Here is a 22,922-nt window from a genome sequence, read left to right on the forward strand (position 1 = left end):
TGTAAGATGTTCTACTGTTTAATAAATATTTTACATGTAAATCACATTTTACTGTAAAACACTAATATGTACCAATTTATCATACCACGTGGAAAAGGACCCCATATATTTTTGTTTTTTTTTGATTGTAAAAAAAGCATGTACAATTTGCATTGGAAACATAAATGTTGGCCACGATCACAATAAAAAAGCTTAAGGTAAAGGATACAGTCATTTTGAATGCAAGTGTTTTATGGGGAGCATTTTCCATTTCTCATAAGAACTCGTACTTCTCCCAAAGTTTTAATATCCAGTTACAATTGAAGGTCTCTACAACCAAGACATCATGCTACAGTCCTCACTGATGGCTATGTCATTAAAATGGTTCGGGATTTTCACCAAATAGCAAGATATTAGCTTAAAAAATTGTTAACTTTTGAGTTCAGAAGTTGAATAGAACATTGCAGTTAAAAGAAATGTAGATGAAATATAAAGTCAGCCAACAATTCACAGACCTTACAAAACAAAATTCATTCTCTGCAACAGTCTATCTGTTGCTATGGAAATACTCAAGCAGCTAAATGCTTGTTCATGGGGAAGATCACTCCATTGTTGGATTACTGGAGAATATTGTGCACAGAATAAATTGAAATTATACACATCATCTGTTCAAATGTGAATTTTAAAATAAAGTCAAAATTTTTTCCTCTGAATGCACTGGATCATCTTACATTCTATGGCAAGTCAACATTTAAGAAAATAGTATAAAACCTCATACAACTAACCCCAACAGATGACTTGTATTGTCCTGCAAACTTTAACACTGTCATAACAAATTTAAGGCACCTTTGATCTTTTGCTTGTTACTTTCAGTATAAACCAGTTTATTATGTAAAATCTCAACACGCTGTGATAGACAATCTGAGTAAACCAACCCACAATGCGCAGGTTCATTTTCTTTTGTGATTACTTTTCTCTTCAGGATTTTGTCTCCATAATAGCATAAAGTGCATCAGCATGATGATAAAGATTCAACTGATTCAAGTTTTTGTAATGGGCATTTATGCTAATATGTGTCACTGACTCGGCATGTGCTCTTTGCTATACTTGTTAAACTGCTGGCCCCTGCCATCACAAAACAAGATGATTCGAATTTTGCTTCCTTTACAGAACAAAGTTTGCGATCACCTACATGTTGCTTTAATATGTCAGGATCTAACGGAGATTCGGCTGGATTCATTCCATCGTTTCTGAAGCCAGTTGTACTACAATCAACCTCCTTATCACTGCACACAAGGGGGAGGGCCCTTTCACTGGAAGTATGTTTTGCTGAGCCGCTTCCCTTTTGATGCTCATCTTCCTCATTGATTTCCTTATCATATAATTTTCCAATGTTCTCATAAATGTCAGATACTGCACTGGTTGCCACATCAATCCTGGGATGCGCATTATGGGCTCCATAAACTTCAGAACAGTCCATGCCCTGGCGAGAACAGCTAGGCAGGGAAGAGGGAGCCCCCTCCCCATTATAAACAGAGAAAGGCATCACTGAATATTGATTACCACAGTCTTGGTAAAAGCAACAATCATGCAGGCTGCTGTCATACTCTTTGGCAATCCGCAGTCGCTTCCTATAGGCTGATTCCTGTGATCCGAACCAATCATTAGGTGGTGTCTCACCAAAAGAGCAGGCAGATAAGTACCAGTCGTTCTGCATTTCCCCTCGAATCCGTTTCAGTAAATTGTTGATCAACACTGATCGTCGCAGAAACACTTCTGGATCTTCAATAAACCTTAATTTTTCCAGTGATAAACGAAGTATGTGGGTGCGATCCTCAGGAACAGGCAAGGTCCGCGCCTAAACCAAAGAAATAAGTCAACAATTATTGCAAAAAGCTATTTATTCTCTACGATATGGCAACAATGAAACTTCTGGGCTTACTATCATTCCCATGCCTATGTTTATTGCACAAATTTAAGCCATTGTTTTTAGACAATTCAATTATAATTGAGATCAAATATGTAAATTCAGCATCCACCAATTATGGACATCTATATCAACTCCAAGGTTTTTCTGCAACGTAGGTGGAAAGGATAAATATATATCAAAATATTATATTTTTCTTTGCTTCTGAGAGTATATTTTCATCATAAAATATGTTGTCAGTTCCCAGCCCCTACATAATTTCCTTTTGTCGGTTGCTCACACCTTAAATACTGCCTGCATTCAAGAAGACCCAAATAAATGCTGCTCTTGATCAGGTTTTGGAAGATGTGTATAAGTAGCAGAATAGAAACTCCTCATATAATACCCTTCCTCATTTAAGTCTCTCATGAGTAGTCTAGTCTAGTGTCTCATTATTGGTTTCCAAAAAATGGAGAGCTCAGTGGAGTCGTGATGACAATTACTAAATTAACCAGACTAATGTTGACTTAAATATTGACACTTAATATAGTTAATGTCCTGTTTCCTTGAGTTAATTCCAAGAATGTTGAAATGTTCAGTTATCTACAAAATACTTTTTCACTTACATATTCTATTAGCATATTAGTTGGAGAAACAAAGGCACATGTGAAATTTCAGTAATGATAGGTACACAACAAGAACAGGCACAATAATTTCTGTTATTGTAAAGGCCAAGTAACAGGCATAGATTTAATATAAGTCCCTATTCTATTCCCAAGAGATGTCGATAGAAGAAATAAAGAGGGGGCAAAATGAAGCTGTATGTAAGCTAATACCAAGCTAGAAGTTAAATTAACATGGAATTGTAATGAATTTGTGTAACCTACTCTTTGGCAGCAAGTGTGAGCAGGTGGATGAAGATCTCCATCTTCCACATATTTCCGTTTGAAGTATGCTATCTTGGACGTTGTTAGAAAATTTGAGATACCTTTGCAAGGTGATTCTGTGGAAATAAATCAAATATAGCTGCTACATATGTTTGAAAACTTTCTCACATTTTAATTTTAATTTCTTCCCATACAAAATGATTGACAATACAGTTAATCTCATATTTCCTTGGGTTCATTCCAAGATCACTGAAATATTCAGATGCCTATAAAATAGTTTTTCACTTATATATTCTATTAGCATATTAGTTGGAGGGAAAAACATATCTAAAATTTGAGTAATGATATGTACACAACAGTAAGAACAAACACAATCATTTCTGGTGTTTTAAAGGCCAAGTAACAGGGTTACATTTCAGAATAGATGTAATTATTAGGCATTCCACTTAATTATAATAGCAGCAATCTTTTTCATTTTAATATTTTATTTGAACATTATTCCAAGGGGCATCTGAATGAGCCGGTTCTACTGGGCCACTTTTGTCTTATAGAATGGGAGGCAAGACAAAACATTGGCTCTTTATTATGTACTCCTTTAATTACAGTATCTATTGTCAGTTAGGCCAAATTAATAGAATTTACTATAGCCTGCAAGGTGGATCCAATATTGTTAATCTCCGATCTATTTTGAACAGCTATGCCTCGTGATGAGATGCTTGTTAACAATGACAATGGCATTTCAAATGGCACAGAACGACAAATACAGATCCTCATTTTCATTACTAATATAACTAGTATAAGGCATTAGTGGCAGTTTTTTTTAACTATTCTTTACTAAGCATCAAAGATTCCAAGGGAGAAAAATTGCTTTTAGCTCACTGGGAATGTTAGATGAGGGTTAAAATCTATTTGTTGTGCACACACTGGAAAGCACTATATTACTCATGACTTGCTGCATGATAGGATGCTTTTCATCCAGTGTTAAAGGAAAAAAGAAATTGCAGTTATGTAGTAACTTTCACAACCTCAGGACATCCCAAAACACTGTACAACCAATTAAGCACTTTAAGTGTAGTCAATGTTGCAATTGAGGAATCCTAGCAGCCAATTTGCACACAACAAGCTCTCACAAAGAGCAATAAAATAAACAACAAGATCATCTGTTCACATGTTGGTTGCAGAAAATATGTCAACCTGGAAACTGGAACAACATCCTTCCTCTTCTTCAAATAGTGCTTTAGGATCTTTTAGAGGGTGATGACTCCTCGATTTAACATCTCACCCAAATGAAAAAAAGTAAATCCAACATGTAATATAGGTTGCTAAAGTAAAACAACGGGACATAGATTCAAACTGGTAAAATGCAAATGTAGGACTGATATCAGGAAATTCTTCTTCACAAAGAGTAATGAATCTCAGGATTGGGTTCCTAAATAAAGGATGGAGGAAAGGTTCCTTGCATCATTCAAAGATTGGATGCTAATGAGGGGTGTGTTTGGGGTACTTCTGAATAGATAAATTAAGATATCCCAATCCTCCTTAAGCCATAAATATATTTTACTCTTGTGAATGTCAAATTTAGTAAATTTCAGTTGATCTATTAATGATGTACTAACTCAGTGTACACAATTATTCATAATACAATACCATGTTTAGAGAATTATTTGGTACTTTTCATTAGCCCAGCCTTCTCTCGTGCAGATCACAGTAATATAACTAATGGCCATAAAATTAATGCTTGCACATTCTTTGGATTTAAATCTGATATGTGAAGTGGAGGACATCCTGCAGTTTTCTGCAATTTCCTTTCTACTCAAAACATTTGCATCATCTTCCTTGTCCATTCGCATGCTGGATTTAGTCTTTTCAGGTCATTTTAAACACCTTTTAATTCTGCCCACTGTTCCAACAGTCTCTCCCAGGCATTGTGTAAGACTAAGATAAAATACTGTGGACGTTGGAAGTCTGAAATATAAACAGAAAATGTTGGAAATACTTATTAGGTCAAGCAGCATCTGCGAAGAGTGAAATTGAGTTTGTGTTTCATGTTTTTTTTCTGGCCAGTTTTTATGATTCATCACTGACCTGAAACGTCGAAACATCTATTTTCATAGATGCTGCCTAACCTGTATGTATTTTCTGTTCATATGGCTTATATGCATTCATCATAATGATATCAGGGAATAAAAGCTTTAATTATGAGGACAAGCAGCAGAACCTAGGCATTTATTCCTTTCACTTTAAGCAGTTGAGGGATCATCAAAGTGAGACCTCAAGCTGCTAAAAAGATTTGATGGAGTAGATACTGAGAAACTAAAAACTCTGATGGGGGAATCCAGAACAAAAGGGCATAATCAAAAATGAAAGCAAGGCCTTTTAGGAGTGGAATCAGGAAGACAAAGAGTAATGAAAATATAGAAGTCACTTCCCTAAAGGGCTGTAGATGATCAGGCAATTGAAATTTTCAAGATTGAGATTAGTAGATTTCTCTTAGGCTACATGTGACTCCAAACTCTCTTGGCCTACATGTGACTCCAGACCCACAGCAATGTGGTTAACTCTTAAAATGTCCTCTCAACATGGGCAGTTAGGGTTGGGCAATAAATGCTGGCCTAGCCAGCTACGCCCACGTGAATGAATAAATAAATAAATAAATGGGATATAGAATTAAGGTACAGGTGAGCCATAATCTGATGGAATGATGGAACAGGCTCAGAGACTGCCGAGCTTATATCTGTTCCTTCGCTCCTAAAATACTTTCTCTTATGTGATAGAACACTTGTAATGCGATAGACTAAACCCCCAATATTATGAAACTCTGTGAAATCAAGTTTCATTGTCAAGCAACCTTATTCTGCAGTGGTCCCAACTTTTCAGCCATTGAAGGAATAGCCAGAAAAATGAAAGCTTCATGTGTTGGGCGCACTGACCTAGATGCCTGTTTCTCTGATCCGTGCTCCCCATGCGAAGACGCTGTGCCCGGACCAAATCTTTCAACTTCAGGCCTTATTTATTTGTACTGGTGAACTGGAGGTTCAGAATGCAAAAATTGAGTCACATAGAGATCACAGTACACTCTACTTAAATGCACATTTTTTAAAAATAAAAAGGCTAAAACTTCCATTCATTTGTTTAACAGCCTACTCTATTAACCAAAATGCATAATTTTTTACCCTATTTCTTCCCGTTTTCTCCCTTCCTTTCATGAAGATGTTGATTTGTACTAGAGTAACAGTACCATACAAACTAACCATCCATCAGGTAGACTTACTGAAATCCCCGTTGTCTGTGGTTAAAGCTTGTCTCAACGCACTGGAAGGCTGAGATAGCAAATCACTGAGACCAGGCTTATTCTCATGAAAAATCAACATGTGAATTATCTTGCACAAGTTGTTAGACAGCAGTTTCTGCTTCTGCTTTAGTTGTGACGGCATCATAGACCAATAGCTGCATTCCACCAACATTTATATGGGTAGTGCTAGCTAAACCAGGGATGACCTGCTGAAATGGTCATCCTGATAATGAAAACTTTCAAATGGAAGTAATCTAAAGGTGGATCTTGAAGATTTCAAGTGATGGGGCTGTGATCATTTTTGCTGGCAGTTTGTTTCATTGTAGGATTGTCGTTGGGAAGAAACACTTTTGAGACACTGTCTTGGAAACAAGTGGTCTTTGTTTGGATGCCTACCTCCTGTTGTCATTGTCAGAGGGCACCAGGTAGTTGTTTCTGTCAATTCCCACCAGTCCATTCCGTGTTTTATAGAGCATGGTCAGTCTGTTTGTTTCCTCCTTTGCTGGAGTGACTCCCATTCCAAATCTTTGATCATGGATGTGACACTGGTGTATTTCCCATGCTGATTCATGAAGAATTGTTGGATTGCTTCAATCTTATTTATATCTCTCACCATATAAGGATACAACACACAACTTGCATACTCCAGGACTGGAGGAACATATTTTTGGTAAGCTAAAACTCTGAAAATGTTGCTGCAATATCAAATATTCCTCCTCAGAAATCTAAAAACCTTGTTTGCTTTGGAGGTTATCTGCTGAATCCCAGCAGTGGAATTCTACTTGATTTTTCTGTTCAGGAGCACAGGACCAATTATTACATAACTGTTAAGTGCATAAAGTTGCAATCCACATCTGAATTCTCACTGTTCCAAATGATGATTTGTTTGCTCATTGATACTTTATACTAACATTGCACAAATTTTAAGATTTTATACCTGAGCCATGTTTTCATTTTATGGTAAATTAACTTATCACTTAATGGAATGCAAGGTGAATGCAACATGCATATGGACACTTATATTTTGTTTCCTTATTCTGAGTTATAATTGCTGAATACACCAGTAATGCTCACAGAATACAATGAGAATTACATGACAAAACTCCATGAATACCTCCAGCTGAACTATAAGATTCCAACTGAGGGATTCAGAACATTTTGTAAACTATGAGAGAAAAGATGAAACAGTTTATATTAGTCATTAAAGCATAAAATTCTGGAAGTGCACAGAAGCCCACTCACCGATAAAATAAGTTAACATTGAGATGGGGCACTATATCAAAAGTGGTTAACCTGAAAAATTGGCCAAAGTAATTATTTCAGAAGATGACTGACCTCCTGAGCTTCCTATCAGTTTTTGATCCTATTTCAGATTAAAAGCATTTATGATTATTCCTTTTATCACCGTTTATTTTTATTCTGGATGCTTAGATCACTGCTTTAACTTCACTGAGAGTATTCAGGTTAGTGAGCTTCTTTGCTGTTAATTATAATTAACCATTTGGTGTCGAGGCTATTTCACAATGTTACATGATGGAGAACCTGAGGGAATAATGGATCTGTCATACAGTACAGTGTATTATTATTCTGACAGATAATTATGTATTATTTATAGATGGACAGCGTAAATTGCAAACAGATTCATGACCTTGTGTGTATTTGACACCAGACCATAGAATGAAGGGCAACATGCAAATCTTTAATTCGCCTCCTGACCATCATATATTGTATATTGCACTCTGTGTACACTTCTCTTTTTTGCTGAGGATCCAGTGATAAAAATGCAAAGGAGATTGAAATGAAACACAAATTTATGATGTCCAAGATGAAGTATAACAATAAAAATCTTCCATCCCGAGGGTACAAACACAGAAACCACAATCTACTTCAAGGGCACATATTATAAAGTTATAATTTCCATAGAATGCAGAATATAGTACCACGCATATATTAAACAATAGCTCACTAGTTATTGTCAGCTATGGCTTGTTTATTATGAATTTGAAAATTTACAATGAATGAGTTAAAATGGATTTTCATTCTAATGAAAATACATTAAATTGACCTGCATCAGGAAGACATTCAAGTCCTGAACTTCACAGGGTTTTTCCCAACCTCCTATCATAGGAAATAAGCAGAACCCTCAAGATGCAGTGTAAGTTGGTTTAAGCCAAATATATCTCTTCTCCAGGGATTTTGTCAATCTCAGACTGGAGGACCCAATAGAGATTCCAGGTGTCACAAAGCTCCGACTGTAAATTTAAGTGCATTTTCAATGGCTCCTGGAACACTGATTGTGAATTATAATTTTGTAACTTTCAAACAGGTGAAATACAGAATAATAAATACCTAGAACAAAAACAGAATTACCTGGAAAAACTCAGCAGGTCTGGCAGCATCGGTGGAGAAGAAAAGAGTTGACGTTTCGAGTCCTCATGACCCTTCGACAGAACTTGCGTTCGAGTCCAAGAAAGAGTTGAAATATAAGCTGGTTTAAGGTGTGTGTGTGGGGGGCGGAGAGATAGAGAGACAAAGAGGTGGAGGGGGGGGGGGGGTGTGTGGTTGTAGGGACAAACAAGCAGTGATAGAAGCAGATCATCAAAAGATGTCAACGACAATAGTACAATAGAACACATAGGTGTTAAAATTAAAGTTGGTGATATTATCTAAACGAATGTGCTAATTAAGAATGGATGGTAGGGCACTCAAGGTATAGCTCTAGTGGGTTTTTTTTATATTTTTTTTATATATATATAATGGAAATAGGTGGGAAAAGGAAAATCTTTATAATTTATTGGAAAACAAAAAGGGAAGGGGGAAACAGAAAGGGGGTGGGGATGGGGGAGGGAGCTTACGACCTAAAGTTGTTGAATTCAATATTCAGTCCAGAAGGCTGTAAAGTCCCTAGTCGGAAGATGAGGTGTTGTTCCTCCAGTTTGCGTTGGGCTTCACTGGAACAATGCAGCAAGCCAAGGACAGACATGTGGGCAAGAGAGCAGGGTGGAGTGTTGAAATGGCAAGCGACAGGGAGGTTTGGGTCATTCTTGCGGACAGACCGCAGGTGTTCTGCAAAGCGGTCGCCCAGTTTACGTTTGGTCTCTCCAATGTAGAGGAGACCACATTGGGAGCAACGGATGCAGTAGACTAAGTTGGGGGAAATGCAAGTGAAATGCTGCTTCACTTGAAAGGAGTGTTTGGGTCCTTGGATGGTGAGGAGAGAGGAAGTGAAGGGGCAGGTGTTGCATTTTTTGCGTGGGCATGGGGTGGTGCCATAGGAGGGGGTTGAGGAGTAGGGGGTGATGGAGGAGTGGACCAGGGTGTCCCGGAGGGAGCGATCCCTACGGAATGCCGATAAGGGGGGTGAAGGGAAGATGTGTTTGGTGGTGGCATCATGCTGGAGTTGGCGGAAATGGCGGAGGATGATCCTTTGAATGCGGAGGCTGGTGGGGTGATAAGTGAGGACAAGGGGGACCCTATCATGTTTCTGGGAGGGAGGAGAAGGCGTGAGGGCGGATGCGCGGGAGATGGGCCGGACACGGTTGAGGGCCCTGTCAACGACCGTGGGTGGAAAACCTCGGTTAAGGAAGAAGGAGGACATGTCAGAGGAACTGTTTTTGAATGTAGCATCATCGGAACAGATGCGACAGAGGCGAAGGAATTGAGAGAATGGGATGGAGTCCTTACAGGAAGCAGGGTGTGAGGAGCTGTAGTCGAGATAGCTGTGGGAGTCGGTGGGTTTGTAATGGATATTGGTGGACAGTCTATCACCAGAGATTGAGACAGAGAGGTCAAGGAAGGGAAGGGAAGTGTCAGAGATGGACCACGTGAAAATGATGGAGGGGTGGAGATTGGAAGCAAAATTAATAAATTTTTCCAAGTCCTGACGAGAGCATGAAGCGGCACCGAAGTAATCATCGATGTACCGGAGAAAGAGTTGTGGAAGGGGGCCGGAGTAGGACTGCAACAAGGAATGTTCCACATACCCCATAAAGAGACAGGCATAGCTGGGGCCCATGCGGGTACCCATAGCCACACCTTTTATTTGGAGGAAGTGAGAGGAGTTGAAGGAGAAATTGTTCAGTGTGAGAACAAGTTCAGCCAGACGGAGGAGAGTAGTGGTGGATGGGGATTGTTCGGGCCTCTGTTCGAGGAAGAAGCTAAGGGCCCTCAGACCATCCTGGTGGGGGATGGAGGTGTAGAGGGATTGGACGTCCATGGTGAAGAGTAAGCGGTTGGGGCCAGGGAACTGGAAATTGTTGATGTGACGTAAGGTGTCAGAGGAATCACGGATGTAGGTGGGAAGGGACTGGACAAGGGGAGAGAGAAGGGAGTCAAGATAACGAGAAATGAGTTCTGTGGGGCAGGAGCAAGCTGAGACGATCGGTCTACCGGGGCAGTTCTGTTTGTGGATTTTGGGTAGGAGATAGAAGCGGGCCGTCCGAGGTTGGGCGACTATCAGGTTAGAAGCTGTGGGAGGGAGATCCCCAGAGGAGATGAGGTCAGTGACAGTCCTGGAAACAATGGCTTGATGTTCAGTGGTGGGGTCATGGTCCAGGGAGAGGTAGGAGGAAGTGTCTGCGAGTTGACGCTCAGCCTCCGCGAGGTAGAGGTCAGTGCGCCAGACAACAACAGCACCACCCTTGTCAGCGGGTTTGATGACAATGTCAGGGTTGGACCTGAGAGAATGGAGTGCAGTAAGTTCAGAGAGAGACAGGTTAGAATGGGTGAGAGGAGCAGAGAAATTGAGACGACTAATGTCGCGCCGACAGTTCTCAATGAAAAGATCGAGAGAAGGTAAGAATCCAGAGGGAGGGGTCCAGGTGGAGGGAGAATATTGGAGATGGGTAAAAGGATCCGTTGAACTGGGAGAGGACTCCTGCCCAAAGAAGTGAGCCCGGAGACGAAGACGGCGGAAGAAGTGTTCAGTATCATGCCAAGCCCGAAATTCATTGAGGTGAGGGCGTAAGGGTATGAAACTAAGTCCTTTGCTGAGCACTGAACGTTCAGCATCGGAGAGGGGAAGGTCAGGGGGTATAGTGAATACACGGCTGGGGTTGGGATTGGAAGAAAGGGTGGGGACGGAGGAACAGGCAGGGGTGGGGGGTCCTAGATGGGTGTTGGTGTCGATGAGTTGTTGTAGCTTGCGTTCCTTAACACTTGAGAGAAAGAGAAAAAGTTTCTTGTTGAGGCGTCGGATGAGCCGAAGGATAAAATGAAACTGGGGGCACGCGCAGCTTTGAAAAAGGGTACGGCGGTGCTGCTGGAGGGAGAGGTCGAGTGTGTTCATATGGCGGCGCATGGCACCGAGTGTGGATTTCAGAATGTGACGGGAACAGCAGTCCGAGAAACGTTTTATGTCCCGGAGATACCTGTAATCCTGGGTGGGTTCGAAACATGAGGGGTGGAATTTCAGTTGAAATCCACGTGGGGTAAGTCGGAGACGGAGACAGTCACTGAGAAAGGAGATATGGCTGTGAAAGCGGGTTTTAGTAAACACCTTGTCAAACACTAGGAGGGAAATGGAAAGCAAAGAAGGTGAGCAAGACAACAGAGAGATACGGAAATCTTGTCGCAGAGAGGAACAGAACTTCTTCAAGGAGGTAGGCATTTCTTGAAGAGCAGTGGCAGTCAATTAAACACAGAGATAAAAACAAAAAAACTGCGGATGCTGGAAATCCAAAACAAAAACAGAATTACCTGGAAAAACTCAGCAGGTCTGGCAGCATCGGTGGAGAAGAAAAGAGTCCTTAACCGAGGTTTTCCACCCACGGTCGTTGACAGGGCCCTCAACCGTGTCCGGCCCATCTCCCGCGCATCCGCCCTCACGCCTTCTCCTCCCTCCCAGAAACATGATAGGGTCCCCCTTGTCCTCACTTATCACCCCACCAGCCTCCGCATTCAAAGGATCATCCTCCGCCATTTCCGCCAACTCCAGCATGATGCCACCACCAAACACATCTTCCCTTCACCCCCCTTATCGGCATTCCGTAGGGATCGCTCCCTCCGGGACACCCTGGTCCACTCCTCCATCACCCCCTACTCCTCAACCCCCTCCTATGGCACCACCCCATGCCCACGCAAAAAATGCAACACCTGCCCCTTCACTTCCTCTCTCCTCACCATCCAAGGACCCAAACACTCCTTTCAAGTGAAGCAGCATTTCACTTGCATTTCCCCCAACTTAGTCTACTGCATCCGTTGCTCCCAATGTGGTCTCCTCTACATTGGAGAGACCAAACGTAAACTGGGCGACCGCTTTGCAGAACACCTGCGGTCTGTCCGCAAGAATGACCCAAACCTCCCTGTCGCTTGCCATTTCAACACTCCACCCTGCTCTCTTGCCCACATGTCTGTCCTTGGCTTGCTGCATTGTTCCAGTGAAGCCCAACGCAAACTGGAGGAACAACACCTCATCTTCCGACTAGGGACTTTACAGCCTTCTGGACTGAATATTGAATTCAACAACTTTAGGTCGTAAGCTCCCTCCCCCATCCCCACCCCCTTTCTGTTTCCCCCTTCCCTTTTTGTTTTCCAATAAATTATAAAGATTTTCCTTTTCCCACCTATTTCCATTATATATATATATATATATAAAAAAATATAAAAAAAACCCACTAGAGCTATACCTTGAGTGCCCTACCATCCATTCTTAATTAGCACATTCGTTTAGATAATATCACCAACTTTAATTTTAACACCTATGTGTTCTATTGTACTATTGTCGTTGACATCTTTTGATGATCTGCTTCTATCACTGCTTGTTTGTCCCTACAACCACACACCCCCACCCCCCCTCCACCTCTTTGTCTCTCTATCTCTCCGCCCCCCACACACACACCTTAAACCAGCTTATATTTCAACTCTTTCTTGGACTCGAACGCAAGTTCTGTCGAAGGGTCATGAGGACTCGAAACGTCAACTCTTTTCTTCTCCACCGATGCTGCCAGACCTGCTGAGTTTTTCCAGGTAATTCTGTTTTTGTTTTGGATTTCCAGCATCCGCAGTTTTTTTGTTTTTAATAAATACCTAGGCCTTATTACAAAAAAATAATCATTTTAGCCTGAAAATTATTGGTCCACTATTCATGGTTAAATAGTAGGTTACTGAAAGTTTCTGGAAAAATTTACTCCTTCTGCCACACCCAATATTAATGCTTTTCAGCTTGTGGGCAAAAATGTAGGCATTGTCTCCCAGTAAGTGGGCCAGTCAATGAGAAGGAAGCAGCAACAAATCAGCTGTAAGTTGTAATGAAAAGTTAGTTTGATTTACTAGTAGCTATAAGCCTTGTCCAAGGGCTAAGGAGAGAAGGTAAACAGTTAAAGGGATGATAATCTCCCACAGAAGATCCTGGTGCACCAAAAATGGTAGGAGGTAACTTGAAGCTGGGAACACTAATCAGTCAACACAGTCGTAATGTAGGTGACTCACCTACAGAGCAATCACAACATAGTTCAGGGAAGTCTAGGCCAACAGGAAAGCACTGTAATCTTACAAACTGCCAAAGTACTTTGGGCAGAATTTTCCACACAGGGTACTAAGTCCACTGGCAGGCGGGAAAGTCGACGGAAGGTGAGTGAACACGAGCCGTCTTCCACTTTTGAGCTAATTAATTATGCATCAGCAAGGAGCTTGGTGAATCTCATGGCAGGGACAGGCAGGAAATTGCCTGCCCCGCTGTTACTTCATGGGGTTGAAGGCCCTGGCACCATTTTTTAAAGGGCACTCGGATAGACAGTCACTCATTCCAAGTCAGGAGCTCAGCACTACTTGTCCAGAGTTGCTGTGACTGCAGGTCGTACCGGAGAAGCTGGCAGATGTGAGCAACCACATCCCAGGACAAACGAGGGTGCTTCTGGCATTGCCTTTCACTCATCTTTAGACAAGAGCACCACTGTTCAAGACAATGCTTGCTGTTGCAGAGGTCCATGTTCGCCAGCATCTTGGCATTCTAGAGGCTCCGCTGCCTCTTGCTCCTCCTGGCCCTGTGCCAACTGGCAATGGACCCTCCTCACCTCATCTGAATGAGAGCCATTACCTTGGCAGCCTGCATCACCTATGCCTCAGTGCTTGTGTGAACGATTTGAAGCAATGCATTTAGTGGCCATGTCCTTTACAGGTTTCCATCCATCTCAAAGCCAGCAGGCCGGTGCTGAGCCCTTTGCCTGGCCTTTGTCTGGACCTGGCAACCCCACCTCACCCCTTCCAGGTAAAGGACATCCTGGAGGACCAGAGATGGATGTCCCTCCTGTTCGTACATGAATGCGCATGGAGACATTGCTCTTTGACCATGGTGATAAGAGCCATGTGCAAGAAGCTTCAAGTGGACACTTTTCCGTTTGTCCCCATTACCCTTGAAATGCAGTAGAGAGACACTGACATTGCTTTGGCAGCATAGAAAGACTAACTGCATGATCTCTTGTCAGCCGTGACCATTCACCGGGAGGATGGAGATTTGGAGTCACAAACTGGCTGCTGTCCACCAGCCGTGCTCCTTGGAGGCATCCAGTTCCCTCCCTCCTTTCACCCCTGCCTCTGATTGCAGCTAATGGTAAATGGCACAGAATGAATGGCAGCTCCATTCCTTGCTGGGATCTTGATGTTATAAAACCTATGAGTCAGTAACAAACCAGCTGCATTGCAGGCTTAACCAAAGAGAGGAGAACACAAGTGACCACCTTTGACATCCAGGTGCCTCATAATTATTAGGCTGTCCCTCTAGTTGGCCACTTGTACTGACCTTGAACTCCACCCACCTGAAAAGACTATCCTCCCATCTGGAGGGATCCCATTGGCTAACTAACTGCGTGGTCAGGGTCAGTTTGGAAAGATGGTGCGCATCATCTTTCAAAATCACTCCACCACCTTCTACCCTCCCCTGCCACCCACCAACTTCCTCCCATCACCATAGACCCACCCAATATCGCCATTCCTCTCTCTTCAGTCACGCCTGAACCTCTCCGCATTATCCTGGGCCCTATCTTGCTCCACCTTCACACGCCTTTCCTCCCCTCAGAGCTGACACTCATTACTATCCCCATGACCACCCTGACCCTGTCCCCTGTTATCCGAGCCACCCGTCTTACCCAACTCCATGACCTACCCCATGAGACCTTCACCTACCAGACTCTTACCCTGGACCTGCCATCCTATCACATCCTACTCCCCGCTCTATGACTATTTCTTCCGATCACCCCACAAGTTCTCCCCTAGGACCCCGCTGTCAACGTTCATGACGCCACCCCCTAAGACCTTCCCCTGCCCCTCCTTCCCCATACACTCTCCACGCCCCCTCCTTCCCTGGACATTCTCCTCACCCTGACCCTGAAAGCCTGCCTCCCCTGTTCAGCCTTTGCTCCATCAATCCGCCCTACTCCTCCCCTCCCAGCCTGCACCTGCCTCCTTATCCAGCCTTGGTGCAGCATTTGCCAATGGCACTCAAGTGAAGTTATGCGAGATCCCCAAGAAGGGGAAAGCAGCATCTATGGAACTCAAAGTAGTGGAAGAGGTGAAATGCACTAGGTCGATGCCACATATGTATAGTTGTAAAACTGAACATTCTAAATTCTCACTGATGGGGAACTTAATTTCAGCGAGGTGGCTTTTTAATGAGCATGCATGAGATGCTAATGCATACAAATAGGGTTCCCAACATTGTTTGTTAGGGAGCTTAACCTGCCTTGAAAGTCAGGAGAACAGAATTCTAACAGATTATCCCAGCATTGAGAAACAGATCTGTCGCCTCCCGCCAAATTAAGTGACGGCTCCCGCCATGATTCCCACCACTGGCAGGAGTGGAAAATTCCGCCCTTCCTCTTTCCAAAAGGATTCACATAGGAGGAAAAATAGTCTAGGTGTCACACAGCTAAAAGATAGTACAACCTCTAAGAAGCGGCATGATGCTAAGCCAATCTGCCAACATTCATCTACTATGCAATGGAGAAAATAAATGTCTTGCGGTTGTTGTGAACATTGTGCTGGAAATTTATGCCATTTCCAAAAGCACAAAATGACAATAAATAGAATTTGAAGAGCTAAGTATGAAATGACCATTTTTGCATGGTTATGGTTTACCGCTTAAGAAATGTTGAAGCAAAGAAATAGGTCCTGGTATGTCAGTCTTCCTTGCTGCATTGCTGGTAGTGCTGTTAATTTCATATTGGTGTTTTCACCCTATTATGTCATCCTGGTGGTCAATGTGAAAGCCAAGGCCTTGACATGGAGCATGAAGCTCTGCTTCAAGGTACGCCTAACAAAACTGGAGTCAATGGGAATCAGGGGGGAAACTCTCCGCTGGTTGGAGTCAAGGAAGATGGTTGTGTTTGTTGGAGATCAATCATCTCAGTTCCAGGACATTACAGCAGGAGTATCTCAGGGTAGTGTCCTAGGCACAACCATCTTTAGATGCTTCACTTCCTTCCTTTGGCTGACAAGTGGCAAGTAACATTTGTCCCACACAAGTGCCAGGCAATGACCATCTCCATCTCCATCACCCCTTGACATGCAATTGCATTACCATTATTAAATCCCCCACTAGCAACATCCTGGGGTTATCTGTGACCAGAAACTGAACTGGGCTAGATAAAAGAATACTGTGGCTACAAGAGCAGGTCAGCGGCTAGGAATCCTGTGGTGAGTAGATCACCCCCTGACACCCCAAAGCCAGTTCACCATATACAAGGCACAAGTCAGGAGTTTGATGGAATACTCTCCACTTACCTGGATGAGTGCAGCTCCAACAACATTCAAGAAGCTTGACATCCAGGACAAAGCAGCCCACTTGATTAGCACCCCTTCCACAAACATTCACTCTCTCCATCACCGACAAACAGTGGCCGCAGTGTGTACCATTTACAGGATGCACTTCAGGGACTCACCAAGGCTTCTCAGACAGCACATTCCAAACCCACAGCCACTACCGTCTAGAAGGACAAGGGTAGCAGACACATAGGAACACCATCACCTGGAAGTTCCCTTCCAAGTCACTCACCATCCTGACTTGGAAATCTATTGCCGTTCCTTCACTTTTGCTGGGTCAAAAACCTGGAACTCCCTCTCTAATAGCAATGTAGATGTACCTACACCACATGGACAGCAGCAGTTCACGAAGGCAGCTCACCACCATCTTCTCAAGGACAATTAAGGATGGCCAATAAATGCTGGTCTATCCAGCGACGCCCACATCCCATGAATAAATAAACCCAACCTCTAGGTTTGATAAGTCTGAGGTAGCATAAGCTTCACTGCGCTTGTGCTCTGCTTCCACACATGGTAGATGCATGGGTATCATGAGCATTTACTGTATAATGCAGCCTTGGTCTCCTGATGCCATCCTTCATTCTCTTTCAAATAAGATGGTAGCTAGGAAATAAAAGGATCCTGAGCACTTCTGGGGTAGCAGGCATTCTGCACGGTTCTGTGCTACTCATTGTGTATAATATTCTCACTGAAATATTTAAAAAATCACTTTAGGAGGGTCAAACAATGCACAACATTGTGTGCAGGAGCCTGAATGGCAACTAAAGAAGCAGTCACTGATCCTCTACACCCTAGGTGCTACAGAATTGTGTTGCCCTCTCAAATTGCTGCTGTTGGTCAGTGGCAAAAATAACACAATTATTGGCTTGCTGAATAAAGCAAATGTGACATCCTTGATACATTGTAGGCTGCCAACCGGCTGACACTTTGTGTTGAGTTGGAAAAGCTTTGAACATACCAATTAAAAACTAAAGAACCAAACTGACTTTGCTGGCCACAGGCAGTGTTATTATGATGTTATATGTTCTACAGAGGTCTTGATGAAAGCACTGTTTTGCCATGGTGTCCCTGTTAAACCTAAGTTTCATGGTCTTATTATCATTACTGGAAAGCTGTGCCTGATATGGGATAGTTGTTGCATAACAGTGGTAGAACTTGACAGTCCACAACATTTGCCACCTGGTATCACAAGCAGTCTTTCCTTGTTCTTGCAGGCCCTGCTATGCCAAATCCAGTATTATTGAAGCCCCATTGTGTCAAACAGCTGGAAAGTGGGAAAAAAAATTGATCCAAATTACCTTTAAATGAGGACTCCAGCTTGCTTCCTGTAACTTCACATCTGTTCCATGTGGATGAGATAAACACTTCGTACCAGTGGTGGTTTCCAACAACAATATGGTGTGACTGCCCCTTAGGTATCAATCCAACCAGTTAACTACTTGATTGAACTATCTGATTGCAACAGCGCTCCTATTAGGATTTCTCCCTCCAGCAATTTTGGCTAGGTCAGGAAAAAAGCAGTAGACCATAACTACGCTCCACATTACTGCCCCCTCTTGTTCAGTTGGCACTGGTGCAAATGTATTATGGCACCAGAAATTTCCAGACAAATATAAGGTTTAAATACAATGAGACTGAAACGAAAGTCATTTGAATCCCATCATGATATTACAGGCTTGAAATCCCTGCCTGGGATTCTTTTATTAATATATTTACTGTGAACCTAGTTTTATTATGAATCACATCTGTCTGTGTTGAAACTGGCTGGCAATGTGGGTACCAACTTCCACTGCCCATTTTGCTGTTAGTGTATGATGCTGTTTGAAATGAAATATTAATGACTGTGACATTATAACTGCCGTTTTATTCGGAAGTAATTTGCAACTGGTTCCTGCAGAATTATATGCCATACAATGACATACACACGTAACAGAAATTGGATAGGTATCCAGTAATATTTTAAAAACATGCATATACGTCTGTGAAGACTAATTACAAGCAACACATCAGAAGCTGAAACCCTTTAAAACGTACAGCAGGCCACTAATGTAAACAGGCAGTTGTAAGATGCCAGAGAAAGCAAAGTCTGTTTTCTCCTGTGAAAATCACATTTTTTTTCCTGCCCATCTCGGCCCTCCCACTCACCCCTGCTTATAAATTGTGGTTGACTGGCGCAAATTCACAGCTTGGAGTGTACACAGACCCGCACTCACACATACACGATTATAACCCAAAAGAAAAACACAACCGAATCAGATGTCTGGGTACCTGCTGCTGAGTGACCTGTGGGCTCTCCGTATTTAGTCTGGTTTGAGATCGCTGCGGTTTTGCTGAAAGATTCTTCCCAGATGGGGACGTACTCCGGGATGTCTGAGGGTTCTTCACTGGGAAGATCGCATAGTCTGCTCATCGAAATCACCAATGTCATTTCTCAACCGCGGTACTGCAGAATCAAACAACCACAATCGGTTGGTCCACTTTATATGTGGAGAATATGCTACTGAATAAGGAAAAGATCTCTGCATTTTATTTGCTGCAACGCCTCGGGTTAATATAGCTCCCTACATACCTCCACCACCCCGCCCCCCCCCCCCGCCCCTTTGAATCCCCCCTTTCATTAAAAAACCCCGATTCAATCTTTTCTCTCAGTGGGGCGATTCCCTCCCCCTTCCCCGTCCATTAACTTTAAACCCTAGGTCAGAAACCATTCGATTCGCGCGGTTCTGATCGTTTCGATCGTTAACACCACAACTACATTTCAGGATTTTTAAAAAAATATTTGCATCTGCCGAACTGGAGGGAAACGTATCTCGTCGTCTTCCCTGGAAACAACCCCCTCCCTCGCCTTCCCCCCGCAAAAAAAGAGAACCTTTAACACCTTACCAGTCATTCAGAGTCCACTCCGGCGGCAGTTCAGCTTGGAAAACTTGAGAGAAATCGATTGGATGTGAAGCGACCAGCAAAGCCCGGAGTCCTGGAGTCACAACACTGAGAATGGGACAGGAGAATTAGCTCAGAATTCGTTGTGAGAGTGTGTGTGTGTGTGTGTATGCCGAGTCCCGGAGGAGCCAAGCACAACGTCAAAAGCATGCAGATTAAACAAGCATTGGTATTTGGGGAGAAAGAACTGCCCTTAGATCGAGGATAAACAAAACACATTATATCATCCGTGTCCTTTTTCAGCGACACGTTCTGGAAAATAGTGAATAACCTGCTGTAAATAAGTGGATTTCCAGGGGCTTCCGCCCCAGAGATTCCTTATTTTGTCCTATTTCACCGCCACCACCCCCACCCCGCCCCCCCACCCCCCCCCGCAATGATTATTTTTTATATAATACAGGCTATATCCTGCATTCCGTGAGGAGCACTGGTGCCAAATATACTTTGGAATCCAGTTCGTTCTGGCGTGGAATATTTTTAAGCAGGATGCGTTTGGAATTCCAAACCACAGGCAAAAGGTAAATCCATTTTAATGTGAGTTCAGCTTGAGCAGAGAGGAAAATTAAACTTTTAAACTGGATCCCAAAGCAGCTGGGACAGGTCTCTCAGGGGGCACACCGTACTATCGCCTCGCCTGTCTGGTGAATGATTTAAAATGGTCAACGAATTGCGAACAAACTTTATTTTCCGCCCTGCGGTTCTGCTGCAAAAAAAACATCTTCCCAATAAGCACACATGGGGGGTGCAACGCAAACCATGTTTTTTCCCCTCTGTCCGAAACTACTTCAAACATGAAGGTAAAAAGGTTTTAATTAAAAATCCCGAAGACATACCTAATTGTGTCAGCAGTTCGGTTGGTAAAACTGGCCTGGGACGCGGGGAGCTAATACCAACATTTCTGAGTGCTTACACTCATATCCCCAGGAATCCTACCTACAGTATCCATTTCCCCATAGAAGGAAAAGCCGAATGAATGCTCCCAGTATTTGTGTGAGGAATGGGGCGGGGCCGCTCTAAAGATTGGTTCCCAAGGAGTCCAGCCATGCACCAACCCTTCATTGTCAAAACCACTGGAACGGGCTCCAAGAAAGCAAGCTCTCCGATTCCTTTTATAGAGCATATTTTATACCCGCCTGTGACCACGCGGTCAGACGTGGCAACAAGAGGTTTTTTTTTATATGTAACTTGCTTGCGTTTCTGTCCGATCTGATTTCCGGATATCAGACGCCCCATAGATAAATAAAACAGACAAGGGATTCAACCCTGCGATCGCTTCCCTCAAGTCCCTCAGCTTCAGCCTATCATTTCTGTTTGCACTGCTCGATCTTGCATCGAATTGCACTCGATCCAGCGCGATTTGCATCAAACGCGGCCAGAGCATAAAAGGCTACATAACAGGCATCTCGGTGCAGCCGTAAGAAAGTCTGGGAGATTACAACAGACCCACCTCCTCCTCGTCAAATCTTCCACTCAATGCTGTGGCGGACATGCATCAACAGAGGCTTTTGTGCCGGCACAGCACCTCCTTCCAACACCTTGTGCTTCAGGGAATGGCCGTCCGGATCACACTGGATCCAATGTGCATGCAACAATCCACTGGCTCACATCTGGAATGGATGTTTGAAGTTACCCAGACGCACAACATTAATTCCCCGCCTGCCGTTTAACTCACGGACCTGGTGTCCTCGGTCGGCGAATGTTGTAAAACATTTAGTTTCACCCAGATTTCTGCAGATTGACATGCAGGGCGTTATTATTGCTTCACATTCAACATGCCTTGTTCAATAGCCTGACAGACCGCACCTCGCCCTCTCATGTTCTTTTACATGCTCGAGCAAGTACTCGGATTAGGGCAGCCAAATTTGGGTCTGGCAACCGCTCCCTTTGAGAGGTTATTTTACTATCTTAAAGGCGCTACATAAATGCAAGCTCTGACAAAATGTCACCAACCTGTAACATAAAATGTTTCTCTGTCCAGAAATACTGCCAAAACTGCTGAGTATTTCCAGAATTTTCTATTTTTATTTCAGATTTGGAATCGGCCACTTCACCCATTAATACTCCAATTGACACAATAGTTTAAGTTAAAAATCTTGTAAGACAGCCAGCACAGAATTGGAATTGTTTGTGCCCGCTTTGGGTGCTACAAGTGCCCTTAGATGCCCAGGATGGCATCCATGGCCCGTGCATACACTATTGGGCACATGGTGCTGGACTCGATATTGGTGAGGCCGATAGCACATGTGCAGTGAACATCTGTCAGAAATGTGCTGAACTAGGAGATTGTGATGTCAAGCAGTGTGCCAGTGGTGTCACTTTGGAGTGCAACATTCCAGGTAACATCTCTAACTTTGCACAGGTGAACACAGGTTCAGCATAGTGATCCCCTCCCCCTCTCCTCCGTGTCCCCCACCAGCATGATTTAAAGGGGCCATGTTTGCTGGTTATTTTCTTCTGGCTGTTGGTTTGATTCTACAGACATTTGCTGCTTTCTATAGTTGCTTAAAGTTGTTGAAGTCTGCAGCGAGCAGTGTGGCAGGTGCCAAAAGAGTTTATACTGAGTTTGGGTTTCTGCACTAAGCAGTTGGTCATGGACATGAGTGCACCAGTAGGCATTTTCTTTATTATTTGTTCATGGGATGTGGGCATCGCTGGCTAGGCCAGCATTCATTGCCCATCCCTAATTGCCCTTGTTCAGAGGGCATTTATGAGTCAACCACATTGCTGTGGGTCTTCACCTGTAGGCCAGATCAGGAAAGGATGGCAGATTCCCATCCCTAAAGGACATTAGTGAACCAGATGGGTTTTTATGTCAATTGACAATGGTTTTATGGTCATCGTCAGACTTTGAATACCAGATTTGTATTGAATTCAAATTTTACCATCTGCCATGGTGGAATACAGCGTGACTTGAAGAATGATTAGAGGCATATAGAGCAAGACAAGATGCTGGAAGAAGAGGGGAAGAAGGGCTCTCAGCAGAAGGCCATATATGTCCTGGGTTTTCAGGGAGCAATTCTAGCTGAACCTCAGCAAATGAACAACATGTGCGATGCCTGTATTTCAGTAAGGATGTCCTCACTGAAATCTACCACCTGTTGCAGCCACAATAACAACCAAGGATCACCCTGCCTGTGGCTGCAAAGGTGACCTTTGCTATGAA

General features: G+C 43.2%; 1 protein-coding gene and 1 long non-coding RNA gene across 7 annotated transcripts in view; one reads left to right on the forward strand and one right to left on the reverse strand.

The window, feature by feature from the left end:
* Nucleotides 1–2: 2 nt before the first annotated feature.
* Nucleotides 3–21,555, reverse strand: LOC121273983 (SERTA domain-containing protein 4-like). Of its 6 annotated transcripts, XM_041181136.1 has the most exons (6): nt 21,207–21,545; nt 19,703–19,807; nt 19,088–19,262; nt 5,703–5,799; nt 2,773–2,888; nt 3–1,837 (listed from the first exon to the last, which is right to left on the reverse strand). In XM_041181136.1, the coding sequence occupies exons 4-6, from the start codon at nt 5,734–5,736 to the stop codon at nt 1,046–1,048; spliced, it is 942 nt and encodes a 313-aa protein (XP_041037070.1). In that variant the 5' UTR covers nt 5,737–5,799; nt 19,088–19,262; nt 19,703–19,807; nt 21,207–21,545; the 3' UTR covers nt 3–1,045. The 6 variants fall into 6 exon arrangements, with proteins under 6 accessions (XP_041037070.1, XP_041037056.1, XP_041037048.1 ...); XM_041181122.1 differs by lacking the exon at nt 5,703–5,799 and having other exon boundaries at nt 21,207–21,555; XM_041181114.1 differs by lacking the exons at nt 5,703–5,799; nt 21,207–21,545 and adding an exon at nt 20,593–20,882.
* The window catches only part of LOC121274033, a 95,141-nt gene continuing 92,396 nt past the window's right edge, over nt 20,178–22,922 (forward strand). The window contains exon 1 of the long non-coding RNA XR_005942153.1: nt 20,178–20,277. This is a non-coding gene — a long non-coding RNA (uncharacterized LOC121274033). The remainder of the gene's footprint in view (nt 20,278–22,922) is intronic.

Source organism: Carcharodon carcharias, chromosome 2 (assembly GCF_017639515.1).
Source record: "Carcharodon carcharias isolate sCarCar2 chromosome 2, sCarCar2.pri, whole genome shotgun sequence".
Taxonomy (NCBI): Eukaryota; Metazoa; Chordata; class Chondrichthyes; order Lamniformes; family Lamnidae; genus Carcharodon; species Carcharodon carcharias.